This window comes from Megascapheus bottae, chromosome 8, assembly GCF_031878675.1.
Source record: "Megascapheus bottae isolate mThoBot1 chromosome 8, mThoBot2.hap1, whole genome shotgun sequence".
In the NCBI taxonomy this organism is placed as follows: Eukaryota; Metazoa; Chordata; class Mammalia; order Rodentia; family Geomyidae; genus Megascapheus; species Megascapheus bottae.
Genome location: NC_143516.1, coordinates 11296125 through 11311421, shown reverse-complemented (window position 1 = coordinate 11311421; position 15297 = coordinate 11296125). Strand labels below are relative to the sequence as shown.

Below are 15297 nucleotides of genomic sequence, written 5' to 3'. Positions count from 1 at the left end.
GACATCCTCTGAATCCCTTCCCTTTGCCATAAATAATATAATACAGATATTACAAATGCCTCTTAAAATGAAGTCTGTTAACTACCAATATTCTGCCCATCATATTTGATAGTGGGTAGCAGTGCTTTGCACAAGGTCACATCCATTTTTTTTTTTTTTTTGCCAGTCCTGGGCTTGAGCTCAGAGCCTGACCACTGTCCTTGGACTTTCTCAAGGCTAGAGCTCTACCACTTGAGCCTCAGCACCACTTCCAGGATTTTTCTATGTATGTGGTACCGAGGAATGGAACCTGGGCCTCCGTGCATGCTAGGCAAGCACTCTACCACTAGGCCAAACTCCCGGCCCCTTCACATCCATTTTTTTACATCAACTTCAGAAGGCAAGAAAGCTTTACTGCTCAATATTAGCATTATGTGGTCATTCAGTTAGAATTTCATAAGCTCAGTTCCTAGAACAAATCATGTTAAGTGAGGTAAGCTAAGATCAGAGGGATAAACAGTACATGTTCTCCCTAACATGAGGAAGTTAGATCTAAAAATGCAATGGGACATGACAAATCATACAAAATTCTAGATACTCACATACAGTGAGATCAAAAGAAGATAGTCTTAGGAGAAAATCACAAAGGTGTAGTACCCAAGCACCTCTTCATATACATATAAAAGAAGATACATACCAAAATGAACCTCAAAGATGGAAACAAAGGACTTTTTTCTTAAATTATTTTTTTCTTTAAAAAAAAATAGTTCAGTTTCTCAGATGTTTCACTAACTCTATGTGGGCAGTGGAGCTAAAGCACATTTTCATCACTGCAGAAAGTTCTACTTAACAGTCCTAGGCTAGACAGACAAGATAGTGATTCCCAAATAAAGGAGCTTCTTAACATTTAGTACTCTTGGACTTAAGACATTTTGATACTGTAAAATTCAAATATTCTTTTTTCTGTTTGTTTTCTGAGGATAGAACCCAGAGTATGCTGCATGGAGGTAAGCATTCTATCACTGAGCTACACCTTAGTCCTACCGAGTCCTTCTCCTTAGCCTGAACTACACAGGGAGAAAGACAGCTTCTGATTTGTGCTCTACAACTGTACTTCCTTCAATTTTTTTTTTAAATTTAGGAGCAACATTTATTTTTTTATTATCTTTAAGTAGTGGTACAAAGGAGTTCCCATAAAAATGCAATGTATCTTGATCAGTGTCACTCTCTTGTAATTAATTCTCCTCCATCCCCCAGCCCCTCCCTCAATTTTCTTAATTTTGTAGAATAAGCATTTAATTTTATGATGTAATTCCTCTTATTTATCCCATACACTCTCCTTCTTCCAGTTGCACTTATTAGTGCTTAGGCTAAGTTTACCTAAAAAGATGGTAAGGTCCAGGATACTAGCTATTCAGAAAGTAGAGATTGGGAGAATTTTGAGGCCAGCCCCAGTATAACATTATCAAGTTTCCATCTGAACAAACAAGCAGGGCATGGTGGCACATGCCTGTCATCCCAGATATGTAAGAAGCTTAAGAAAGAGAATCTGAAGTTGGCCCCAGGTAAAAATCTGAGACACTGTGTGAAAAATAGCTAAAGCAATAAAAGAGCTGAGGATATGGTTCAAATGGTGCAGCACCTGCCTAGCAAGTACAAGGCCTTGAGTTCAAACTCCACTGTCACCAAAACCAAAATAGTTGGATAGAAACCCAAGTGTATTTCATCCCGAGCTTTTATGATTTTAAACTTCTAATCATATACCCCAATGTTGCTCTTTATAGATCAAATATCAGCTTGTGGGTCCAGCTGCCTGTGAAAACCTCTCCTTAGGCTGATGTCAGAATTCTTCAGACTTTATCTAGCTCTGCCTCACATGCTTTGTACATAGCAGACATGCAGCACAGATTAAAACAGGAATATATAAAGGTCAACTCGATACACATCTCTCCTTGATGAAATCTTTGAAAAAAAAAATGCCCATATAACATAGGAAGGGAAAGGCTCTGCAACAGCAACCGAAACTAGGAAACAAAGACACCATTTATCAGAAATTATCACCAAAGAAATAACCTCTGTACTGTGTGGAGTGATAGATTTATAATAGGAAAACTCATTTGAACAAATTGAAATGACATAATATGAACAGTATGCTTCACTGTTTCTTACTTGTCTCAGCTGAAAACTTGGAAGAACCTGAATTAAACAATAAAGGATATCTCTGTAATCCTATAAAAGTGAACCTTTAGGTAGATGCCAGTGGCTCATATCTGTAATGCCAGCTATTCAGGAGGTAGAAATCATGAAGACTATAGTTCAATGCCAGTTCAGCCAAAAACTTTGCAAGACTCCATCTCAATCTATGGCTTAGTGCAATAGTATGCAATACAAGTAGCTGAGTTCAGGAGAATCATGGTTCCAGATTAGCTTGGGCAAAATGGTTCATGAGACTCTTATTTCAACAGAAAGAGCTGAGTGCGGTGGTACATGCTTATCGTCCTAATTACAGTGGGAAGTGCAAACAGGAGGATCACAAGAGTTAGGCTCAGTATGAACCCAACAAACCTGTGCTGCTCAAATCACAATGTATTATGCAAAAAGACCCAACCTAATTTGTAACAAAGATCTACAGGGTTTTCCTATTTAGATAAGGAAGTTAGACACAAAAGAATGATTAGCAATAGGAGCTGCTGGTGGCTCATGCCTGTAATCCTACCTACTTAGGAGGCTGTGATCTGAGGATTGAAACCAGCCCAGATAGTAAAGTCTGTGAGACTCTAATCTCCAACTAATCACAGAAAAAGCCAGAAGGTATGCTAGCTTTGAGCGAAAAGGGACAGTGCCCAAGCCTCAGGATTGGGGGGAGGGGAGAAGATTAGCAGGAGGAAATTTATAATAACAAGTAACCTAGAACATTACTATATGCAGAAAAATCTTACCTGATAATCTTCTGGACATATGGTTAGTAGGATGGCACTTAACCCAAGAGCAAGAAGGTAAAGGATTTAAGCTAAAAAATTTTTTTCAAACCTAACTTTCTCTAGACTATAAGGCATAAGAAAAAGGGGAAAAAAAGTATGTGGGACATTGAAATGCAGAGGCAATCAACTCAGTTATTTCCTCATGATGACTGAGATTTAGGAACCTTGTCTTTAGAAAACATCACAGGACTGTACAATGCAAATGATGAACACACATTCTTGTTAAGGATACTCCTGTTTGGGCTTTACTTTATCTTTCAGAACCAAATTGGATGACTTGTCCTGCTCCTTTTCATACTCCTTAAAATCACTCTTCGTGTATTTCCCACCTATTTATTAAGGTAAAAACAAAAACAAATATCACATAATTAATCAGGAAAACTGCTACTTTGTAAATGGTACATACTGAGGGATTAAAAAAAGGAAATAGAGGGCCAAGAGTTTGGCCTAGTCGTAGAGTGCTTGCCTAGTATTCACGAAGACCCAGGTTAGATTCCTCGGTACTACATACAAAAAAGCCAGAAGTGGTGCTGTAGCTCAAGCAGTAGAGATCTAGCCTTGAGAAAGCCCAAGGACATTGCTCAGGCCCTGAGTTCAAGGCCCAGGAAAAAAAAAGAAAGGAAAGAGAAAAGAACAACAGCAGTTCAATTTCTATGAACATTTTAAGTGAAACCAGATATCCACTTTGCTAGGTTGTCATATGCTGCCACCTAATGACTTACGTAAACATTACATCAAATTTCAAATTAAGTCCATGAGAACATTAAGTCCAACAAAAAAACTGAAGATTTGATCAGTGGCTCAAACCAGCAATCCTAGCTCCTCATAAAACTAAGATGAGAGGATTGCAGCCCAGACAGTAAAGCCAGTGAAGCTCTTACCTCCAATTAACTGCCCAAACACTTGGAAGCAGAGCTGTGGTTCAATTGGTAGGGTACTAACCTTGAGTACAAGCTCAAGAATAGTGCCCAGGACCAGAGTTCAAGTTGCCCCAGGACTGGTACCAAAAACAAAAAACAAAAAATTAAAGAAAAAACAAAAAACAAAAAAACCAAAACCCAGAAACTTCATTAAAACCACAGGACATATAGAAATGAATGATATAAAAGGAAACAACCTAAAATTGCTAATAAAGGTTAATATTACACATGGATAATTACCAAAATGAAATTCTTTTAAAACACTGCATTAAAAAGGAAAAAATAATACTTGACTGCAGGGAGGATGCAGTTTAGCATATTTAGCCAGTTAAGAGATGTCTAGTAGTACCAAAAAAGAAAACAAAATTAACAATTTACATTAAAAAAAAAAGACTAATGCAGAGGTGTGGTGGTATACACCTTTAACAATACCTGCACTCAGGAAGCTGCAGCAGGAAGATGGAGAGTTCCAGATAAGTCTGCTCTATATTTATGAGACATCTCAAAAAATACCGCCCCCAAATAGGTATGATGGCACATATTATAATCCCAGCTACTTAAGAGGCATGAATAGAAGGATCCCAATCCACATCTAATACCAGTGGGGCCAAGCCCAAGATGCTACCTGGAAAATAACCTAAAAGCAAACAGGGCTCAATATAGTAGAGTGCTTATTTAGGAAATACAAGATTTTATACACAAACCCCAGCACTACCAAATAAATACATAAAAATTTTAAATAAAAGACAAAACATGGGCCGGGAGTTTGGCCTAGTGGTAGAGTGCTTGCCTAGCATGCATGAAGACCCAGGTTAGATTCCTCAGTACCACATACATAGAAAAAAACAAAAGTGGTGTTGTGGCTCAAGTGGCAGAGCACCAGCCTTGAGGAAAGGCCAACGACAGTGTCCAGGCCCTGAGTTCAAAGCCCCAGGACTGGCAAAAAAAAAAAGTCTCCCAGACTTTAGTGCCCGGACTGGCTTTGAACTTTTATCCTCAAATCTCAGCCTCCTGAGTAGCTAGGATTACAGACATGAGCCATTGCGCCTGGCTCTGTGGTTTTTTTTTTTTTTTTTTTTTTTTTTTGCCAGTCCTGGGCTTGAGCTCAGGGCCTGTGCACTGTCCTTGGAGTTTCTCAAGCCTAGAGCTCTACCACTTGACCCTCAGCACCACTTCTGGCTTTTTTTTTTTCCTATGTATGTGGTACCGAGGAATTGAACCTGGGTCTTCATGAATGCTAGGCAAGCACTCTACCACTAGGCCAAACTCCCGGCCCCGGTGTGGTTTCTTTTTTAAAGGAGGAAAACAATGTGTGTGCTTGTGTGTATTCAAAGAATGCATGTGAAAAGTGATATAGGAAAAGTAACAGGGCTGGAAGTGTAGTCTAGAGACAGAGTACTTACCTAGCATATACAAAGACCTGGGTTCAATTCCTTGATACTAGAAGTGGTGCTGTGGCTCAAGTGGTAGAATGCTAGCCTTGAAAAAGCTCAAATAGTACCTAGGCCCTGAGACTAGTCCCCAAGACTGACCCCCAAAAAAGTAACCATTGAATAGGCTACTTCCAACTATGAAATCAAGGAAACCTGTTGGGGGCACTATTTCTTAGAGAGAGGGACACAAGAATCTCAGATTTCAGCCTCCTCAGTAGCTAGAATTACAGGCATAAACCATCAGCACCCAGTCAAACTTTTTTTTTTTTTTAAGTTCTGCATCTTGAAAACTAAACTACCAGCTGGGTGCCAGTGAGTCACAACTATAATCCTAGCCACTTAAAAAGCTAAGATATGAGGATGGAGGTCTAAAGCCAGCCACTGGAAACCAACCCAGGCAGACAAATCCACAAGACTTTTTTTTTTTTTGGTTGGTCCTGGGACTTGAACTCTGGGCCTGAGCTCTGTCCCTGAGCTCTTCAGCTCAAGGCTAGCACTCTACCATGTTGAGACACAAAACCACTTCCAGTTTTCTTGTGGTTAATTAGAGATAAGAGTCTCATGGACTTTCATGGCAGGCTGGTTTTGAACCATGATCCTCAGACCTCAGCCCTTCTGAGTAGCTAGGATTATAGGTGTGAGCCACTGATGCCAGTATCCACAAGACTTTTATCTCAATTAACAAGCAAATGGCCAGAAGTGGAGGCATGACACAAGTAGAGTCAGCTATAAAGAAAAAGCTAAGCAAAAACATGACACTTGAGCCAGAGCATTAAATATGAGATAAATAAAACTACCATAAAGTCAAATTACTTTAAAACATATTATGTCTTACAGTAATTGTAAATAATTGTTAAACGCAGAAAATACAGGCATTTTTTTTATCCATTTAAAACACACATACATATACCTTAGAAACTAGATAGCATCCTAAAAAAAACATGGCAGGAATAGTATCTATTAACATTTCTCCTAATTAGCAATACTAGTCTAAGGGCATATGCAAGCATGCAAAGCAGGACAACAATAAAACAAGATAAATCAGCATACCTTTTCCTTTCCACTTAACCTTTGCAACAGACTGGCTAAAATCCACGTGTATTCTTCTGTCATCTATAAGTACATTATCCATTTTGAAGAATGCTTTTTCACAATCTTCTTCCTGATATAATTATAAAAACTCAAGCATTAACAAGGTATGGAAAATATATCTACAGCAAGAACGAATACTGAAAATACAATTTGTTGTTACAAAAATGAATATTGGAGTATTTACTGCATATATGGTCTGCTATCTCAGGTCTGATAACCATTCTGTTAGGTACTATCTAATGGAAAAACAGCAGCTTAGCACAATAGCAGCCCAAGGTCAGTTACACAGTAGGCACGGATCACAGACAGAATTGAGATAGCCTGATTGAAGTGCCACGTGAACTCCTTTTTATTCAAATCCAAAATAAGAGGAAGATCTGTGGGAAGGGAGACAAAGATGGTAATGGAGGGGCATTTATGAATGAAAGCCAATGATAGTATGTATATTGTGACCATATCACAATGAAATTATTTAAAACCATGTTGAAAATGAACTATAAACTTGTGAGCAGGGACGGGAGGGAAAACCTGGGAGAGAGCAAGGGAAGGAGTAACACTGTTCAAAAAGAAATGAACTCTTGGACTGGGAGCAAAGCCTAGTGGTAGAGTGCTTGCCTAGCACGCACGAAGCCCTGGGTTCAATTCCCTGGAACCACATACACAGAAAAAAACAGAAGTGGTGCTGTGGCTCAAGTGACAGAGTGCTATCCTTGAGCAAAAAGTGTCCAAGGACAGTGCCCAGGCCCTGAGATTAAGCCCCAGGATTGGCCAAAGAAAAAGCACTCTTCTTTTTGCCAGTTCTGGCTTGAACTAAGGTTCTGGGCACTGTCCTTGGGCTTTCTCAAGGCTAGAGCTCTACCACTTGAACCACAGCACCACTTCTAGCTTTTTCTACATATGTGGTAACCGAGGAATTGAACCCAGGTCTTTGTACATGCTAGGCAAGCACTCTACCACCAGTCCAAACTCCTGGCCCCAAGAAATACATTTATTACCTGACTTATATAACTATAGCTCCTCTGTACATCAACCTGTTTCTGCTGTTGCTATTAGTTGTGGGGCTTGAATTTAGGGCCTGAAGGCTGTCCACTGAGCTCTTTTTGCTCAAAGCTAGCACTCTACCACTTTGAACCACTTGGAGTTTTCTGGTATTCAACTGGTGATAAGGGTCCCATGGACTTTTCTGCCTGGGCTGGCTTCAAACTTCAAACCTCGATCCTCAGATCTCAACCTTCTGAGTTGCTAGGATTACAGGCGTGAGCCACTGTGTGCCACTGTACCACCGTTTTTTGGGGAGGGGTGAGGATTTGTTTTGTTTTGTTTTTCTCGATTGTGGATCTTGAACTCTGGGCCTAAGTGCTGTCCCTGAGCTATTCAGCTCAATGCTAGCACTCTACCACAGAAGCCACAGTGCCACTTCCGGTTTTCTGGTGGTTAATTGAAGATAAGAGTCTCACACAGAGTTTTATACCTGGACTGGCTTTGAACCAAGATCCTCAGATCTTAGCCTCCTGAGTACCTAGGATTACAGGCATGAGCCACCAACCTGGCTTGTATGGTTTTTTAAATGTTTTTTAAATGTTGTTATAAAGGTGTATAAATCAGGCACTAGTGGCTCACACCCGTAATGATAGCTACTCAGGAGACTGAGATTTGAGGATCAAGGTTCAAAGTCAGCCAGGGCACTCAAGGCCATGAGAGCCATATCCAATTAATCACTAGAAAAGGGGAAATAGTGCTGTGGCTCAAGGGGTAGGGAGGTAGTCTTGAGCTGAAGAGCTCAGGGACAGCACCCAGGCTCAGAGTTCAAACCCCATGACTCACAAAAAAAAAAACAAAAAAAAAAACACAAAAAAAACATACAAAAACAAACTAAAGCCAGGCATGGGCATAGTAGCTCACGCCTGTAATCCTAGCTACTCAAGAGGCTGAGATTTGAGGATCGGTTCAAAGCTAGCCTGGCATGAAAGTCTCTTATCTGAGACTCATCTCCAATTAACCACCAGAAAACTGGAAGTGGTGCAATGGCTCCAGGGATAGGGTGGTAACCTTGAACTGAAGAACTCAGGGACAAACGCCCAGGCCTAGAGTTAAAAGTTGCACAACTGACCGCCCCTGACCCCCCTCCCCCCGCAAAAAAAAAAAAAAAAAAAAACCTAAAGGAAAAATACCAAAATAAATAGGTAAATGAAAACCCAGACACTCAGGTAAGGAGGCATATACGTGTAATTCAAATTATCCAAAAGACTGAAGGAGAATCACCAGTTTGAGGTCAGCTTAAGCCACAAAAAGAGTAAAGCTCCATCACACACACACACACACACACACCAAAAAAAAAAAAACAAAAAAACCCAAAAACCATCAAACTGACAGACATATTTATGACATACCTTTTCAAATTCAATAAAAGCATAACAGAGGGACTCTCCTGTCTTCCAATCCCGGATAACTTCACAACTAAAAGGAAAAATTTTAAAGTGACTTGAAGAAAACAAACAATTCACTCACATTCTTCAAAACTGAAGAATAAAATAAGCTGGTTATTAAGAGCAAAGCTAATAATAGAGTGCCTTGCTAGATAAGCACTTACTTTCTCTCTTGCTTTCTCTCTTGAGCTCCTTTTCCTTTTCTCCTCCCTACATCCTTTCTCCTACTTTCCCTTCCCCTCCCCCTCCTTTTCCTTCTTCTTCCTTCTCCCTCTTCCTATCCCCCTATTACTAGAGCTCTCACACTCAGGGTCTAGGATCTCAGTTCAAAGTCAGTCCAGACAGAAAAATCCAGAGAGGCTCTAATCAGTAATTAACTAGTAAAGAGCCAAAAATGGAGAGCACCAGCCTTGAATGAAAAAGCTAAGGAGAAAGCAAGGGCCCCAGTTCAAACCCCATTACAGGCACAAAATAAAAACTTAAAAAAAAAGAAAATCACCCATCAGTACTAGGGGCATGGTTCAAGTGGTAGAGTACCTGCCTAGTAAGCCCAAGACACTGACTTCAAACTGTAATACAAAAGACAGACAGAGAGACAGAGAGAGACAGGGAGAGACAGGGAGAGACAGGGAGAGACAGAGAGAGACAGAGAATACCATTAACTCAAACACAGGTATTGCTAAAAAATTTCTCACTACTTGTAGGGATTACCTTCTTATTGGCCCAAATCTTGAGAATATGATTTCCAGATCCTCATCTGTGGTCACTGGATTCAGCTTACATACAAATAGCACATTTTCTGGAGGTTTAATATCTGCATCAGGTAGGTCTCCCACCTAAATGTTATATAAGCAGTGACATAAATAAATTCCTTTATTTAGCTTTCATTTAAAATACCTTATCTAAGTAGAGCATTTGCCTAGCAGGCCAGAGGTTCTGGGTCTGTTCCATAGCATGTAGGTGGGGAGAAACAGCATGGGAGAGGAGGCAAAAGTATATGCTTGCAGATGTGACATCTATGAAGGACTAGTATGCACTAGCACTTGGCTGTGGTACATAACCATAAACAAAGCATAAAGCAACAGAAGAAAAATCTAAAGCATATTTTAGAGTGCTCAATTTCAATCTAGGATTATTTTACCTTCTATTACTATTCTACTCTTAATCTCAATATTTAAGTAGCATGATGAAGAATTATTCTTTAACATACATAAAATTTAGTCTAATAAGCACTCTAAAACTGAGATGAATAGGGATAGGAACATGGTTCTAATGGCACAAAGCCTGCTTATCAGGCACAAAGCCCTAAGTTCAAACCCCAGTACCACTATGAAAAAAAGCCATATCAAACAATTAAAATTCAGTTAATAATCATAAATTAGATGCCCACTTTCCATTTTTAAAAAGACACTCAAAATGGAACCAGATTTGTTTTTTCTATATGGTTTTTTTTTTTCCTTCCTTGGTGTATTTTGTTTTGTGCCATTACTAGTGAGGGCTTTGAGCTCCCACTTGGTCTTTTTGATCACAACCCATACTTTACCACCTGAGCTACATCTCTACTTTCTGGTTTTTTACTGGTAAATTAAGAATCTCTTAGATTTATCTGCCTGGGCTGGCATTAAACTGAGCTGCTCAGATCTGAATAGCCAGAATTATAAGCATGAGCCCACTGATGCCAGACTTTATTTTCACGTTATGTGATATAAAACTTAATTCAAAAGAATTTCTCTTCAGACTATCACAAAAGCCAAAAGAGAGATTGAGAATAAGAATGTGTTAAATATGTTATAAACAAATACATGGGGCCGGGGGAGGAAAATAGGGACAAAAACATGAGAAGGGATAGCAATGATTATTAAGTAATGCATCTTCTATCTGGCGAATATAATGTAACCCTTCTATTAATTACAATAAAAAAAAATACTTGGGGCTGGGAACGTGGCTTAGTGGTAAGAGTGTTTGCCTAGCATGTACAAAGTCCTAGGTTTGATTCCTCAGAACCACCTAAACAGAAAAAGCCAGAAGTAGCTCTGTGGCTCCAGTGATAAAAGTGCTAGCCTTCAGCAAAAGAAGCTCAGGGACAGTGCCCAGGGTCAGGAGTGTTCAAGCCCCATGACTGGCAAAAATAAAATAAAATAAAATAATAAATAAATAAATAAAACCCTAGGCAAAGATAATTTATCTTACCATTTCTAAAAGAATAGCTTGTGTTTTGGCCTCTTTTTCTGCCTTTATTTCTTCTACTTCCTCAGCTGATCTCCCCTTGAAGTCATCAATTTCTTCATCTGCTCCTATTCGACCACTCTATAAGGCAGAAGTCATTGATATAAATATTTAAAAGAATACAATATAAGAGACACATGGAAGACACTGTGTTTTAGTTTTAGAAACATGTTAGAATATTCAGGAACTGAAACAAACATTAAACTGGTTCAAATTAATTCTACAATATTAGCCAGATTGTGCTTAGGACATACAAAACCAAAATAAATACTTATATAGACATTACCATTTTCCAACTAAGAGCTGAATGGAAAAGCTAATTTTAGAGTGAAGCACCCATCTCAATCATAAATTCAGCTATGACGAAACCTCAAAAGCAGAAATGTATACCTCAAAATATCTAGAAGAACAGTCTGTGCTATTCCACAGAAATTTCTGGGTACTGGCCAGGCTCCAGAAGATGCCCAGTTGAGAAGTATCCCCACATGATAACAGTTTAATTTGGCCTTGAATCTAGTCTCCCAATTAGGTTAGTTGATAATAAAATTTATCCAAAGGTGTTCATATAAGCTTCCAAAACTAAGAATGTTCATAGGACACAAACTAAGGAAAAGAAATTACAAAAACGACCACTTCTATAGAAGAGGAAAAAAAAACAAACTCTAAACTTGCACTAGTATAACTGAACAAGAAAATCATTATGAGGAATTTTGATAAACCCATGTAGACATTACTATTATGAAGAAATGAGTTTTAAAAGACCAGTAAGCCAACTCACATAGGTATTACTATTATGCATGTACATTCAATCTACTTACATCTAACTGTTCCCTTGTAGGTTCTGGTGATCGATCAGGAATTAATAAATCAGGAGGGTCATCAAATGGATCATCTAAAATCACTGTATGATTTATCCTTACAAAATAAACCAAAATCAAATGTTAGATTTAATTCATTTCAGAACCCATATCTTACCTTTATAGATTATAATACAACTTAAAAATTTCTATTGCTGGGCTGGGAGTTTGGCCTAGTGGTAGAGTGCTTGCCTAGCATGCAAGAAGACCCGGATTCGATTCCTCGGTACCCAACATACATAGCAAAAAGCCAGAAGTGGTGCTGAGGCTCAAGTGGTATAGTGCTAGCCTTGAGAAAGGCCAAGGACAGTGCTCAAGCCCTGAGCTCAAGCACATGACTGGCAAAAAAAAAAAAAAAAAAAAAAAATTTCTAGTGCCAAAGAACACTTATACATGTTATTACTGGGCTGTAGTATACTTTTATAATGAGTGCTACTATTTTTCATCATTTGATATTAAATTATTATTGTATATTACCTTAAGATCTGTCTAAATCTTAGTACTTCTGTCATATTTCTCAATATTCTGCCTTAAGCATTAATAGTCCTCTCAATATTAGCCAACTCTAAATGATTAGTACAAGTTTCCTTTTTATAAGAATTTTTATCGGGGGCCGGGAGTTTGGCCTAGTGGTAGAGTGCTTGCCTAGCATGCACAAAGACCCGGGTTCGATTCCTTGGTACCACATACTTAGAAAAAGCCAGAAGTGGTGCTGAGGCTCAAGTGGTAGAGTTCTATCCTTGAGAGAAAAAAATCCAAGGACAGTGCTCAGGCCCTGAGCTTACGCCTAGGACTGGCAAAAAAAAAAAAAAAAAAAAAAAGAATTTTTATCATTTGTATTAAATCGTATTTTGAAATTATGCATTATTCTACACATATCAGTTCCACCAATCCTCTACAAGTGACCCACCACAGTACTTAAACATTCTAGTATCTTCAAGATGGTAAATTGTGCTCATACCTGATATCTTGGTAAGGTACAAAATCTTTGTCAACAAAGGTCTCATTAATTTTCTTAACTATGTCCATGCCTTCTGTCACTTCACCAAACACTGTATGAACACCATCAAGATAATCCAGGTTTTCTCCTGTAGTAATAAGAAACTATATAGAAAGACACAACATAAATACAATTACAACTGAAAATCACTTAAGACTGTCAAAACAAGTGACTCTAGCTTTACTGCACCAATTCTTATACTTGTTACTAGAAGTAAGAGCTGTAGAATTCATTTATACAAACATCAATATGTACACAGAGGTCCCTAATTGTTTAAAAATACTTGAACAGAGCCAGGCACAGTGGCTCACATCTGTAATCTTGGGCTACTCAGGACACTGAGATCTAAGGATCTCAGTTCAAAGTCAGCCCGGGCACTAAAGTCTGTGAGACTCTTATCTCCAATTAACTACCAGAAAACCGGAAGTGGTGCTGTGGCTCAAGGGGTAAGGCAGTAGCCTTGAGCGGGACAGTGCCAAGGCCCAGAGTTCAAGCCTGATAACCGACCAAAAAAAAAAAAAAAAAAAGCTTGAACAAACTATAGCTCTATTTCTGAGCTGGTATAAGGATTGAACAATCAATGCCAGATACAAAGTATATGTTTTGTAGTAAGTAATAGATACTGGAAGGAAACAGGCTACACAGTGAACTGTGATGATAATGGATAACAGGATTATGGGTATTCATATTTTACTCTTTGCACTTCCTTTTTGGAATCACTCACAATGGCATAAGCCTGAAATTCTAGCTTCGTGGGAAGCAGATCTCGGGTGATTGCCATTAGAGGCCAGGACAAGCCTCAACTCCATCTTGATCAAAGGCTAGGTGTGGTTGTACGTGCCTGTTGTAGGGCAGTTATGGGGAAACACAATGGCAGGGTGTAGTGGCACACAACTCTTTTTGCCAGTGACATAGGAAAGCACAAATGTTAAGAAAAAGTGCAGTCTAGCCTGAGACACTATCTCAAAAAAACAACCAAGAATTATTTCTCACTGAATCAGAAAAGTCAATCCAAAAATTCATTTGGAGTCATAAAAGACCCTGAATAGTGAAAACAAATCTAAGTAAAAGAAGTAACACTGGATATATCACAGTAGCCGACTCTACATTATACTACACTGTCACAGAAACAAAACCAGACCTGAAGACCAACAGAACAAATATACAATTAATCAGTAAAAACCGAAGTAGCTGTGGCTCAATTGCAGAGTCCCAGCCTTGAACAAAAAAAAAGCTAAAAGACAGGGCTAGACAGGGCTATGTCCTGAGTTAATAAACCTCAGTGTTGGCACATACGCAAGTATGCATGCACAAGCACATGCCCACACGTGCATGCGCGCAAACACACACACACACACACACACACACACACACACACACACTATATATATATATATATATATATATATATATATATATATATATATATATCCTAACCACTAGGTGCTGGTGGCTCACACTTGGAGACTAAGATCTGAGGATCACAATTCAAGGCCTGCTGAGGCAGGGAAGTCCATAGGACTCTTATCTCCAATTAACCACCAGAGAAACAGAAGTGAAGCTGTGACTCAAAATGCTAAAGCAAAACACTTGAGCTAAAAATCTTAGGAGGGATGGGAATTTGGCCTAATGGTAGAGTACTAGCCTAGCATGCACGAGGAACCGGGTTTGATTCCTTGGTACCACATACATAGAAAAAAGCCAGAAGTGGTTCTGAGGCTCAAGTGGTAGAGCTCTAGCCTTGAGAAAAAAAACAAAAACAAAAACAAAAAAAACACAAGGACAGTGCTCAGGCCCTGAGCTCAAGCCCAGGACTGGCAAAAAAAAACTCAGGGATAGCACTCAGACCCTGAGTTCAAGCCCCACAACCAACCAAAAAATAAGTAAATAAACTCCAAAAGATTAAAGAACTCTAGGTAAGACCCACTACAAATATAGGGAAAACCTTAGAAGTTATAGACATATATTCTAAATAAGATTCTAACTTCCCAGTGGAAGAGAGCAAAGATTGACAAATGAAACTATATCAAACTAAACAGTTTCTATATAACAAAAGAAAGAACTGCCTGAACAAAAATAGAACCATGGAAGAAAATCTTTGTTCAACTGATAAAGGATTAATAACCAGAATATACAAATAACTCAAAAAAGTAAAACAGCTCTGTACTGGTGGCTCATGCCTGTAATCCTAGCTACTCAGATGCTGAGATCTGAGGATCCAGGTTCAAAGCCAGCCCAGGCATGAAAGTCCTTGAGACTCTCATCTCCAATTAACCACCAGAAAATGGGAAGTGGTGCTGGGGCTCAAGTGGTAGAGCGATAGCCTTGAGGTGAGAGCTCAGGGACAGTGCCCAGGCCTAGAGTTGAAGCCCCAAGATGACAA

General features: G+C 39.0%; 1 protein-coding gene across 2 annotated transcripts in view; it reads right to left on the bottom strand.

The window, feature by feature from the left end:
• Positions 1 to 15297, bottom strand: part of Ppil4 (peptidylprolyl isomerase like 4) — a 31065-nt gene that overhangs the window by 8295 nt on the left and 7473 nt on the right. For both annotated transcript variants that reach the window (XM_090337971.1, XM_090337972.1), the window contains exons 5-11: positions 12876 to 13018; positions 11876 to 11972; positions 11022 to 11138; positions 9543 to 9667; positions 8796 to 8862; positions 6364 to 6475; positions 3193 to 3289 (exon numbers count right to left, since the gene is read on the bottom strand). In XM_090337971.1, coding sequence (XP_090194097.1) covers positions 3193 to 3289; positions 6364 to 6475; positions 8796 to 8862; positions 9543 to 9667; positions 11022 to 11138; positions 11876 to 11972; positions 12876 to 13018 — 758 coding nt within the window. The remainder of the gene's footprint in view (positions 1 to 3192; positions 3290 to 6363; positions 6476 to 8795; positions 8863 to 9542; positions 9668 to 11021; positions 11139 to 11875; positions 11973 to 12875; positions 13019 to 15297) is intronic.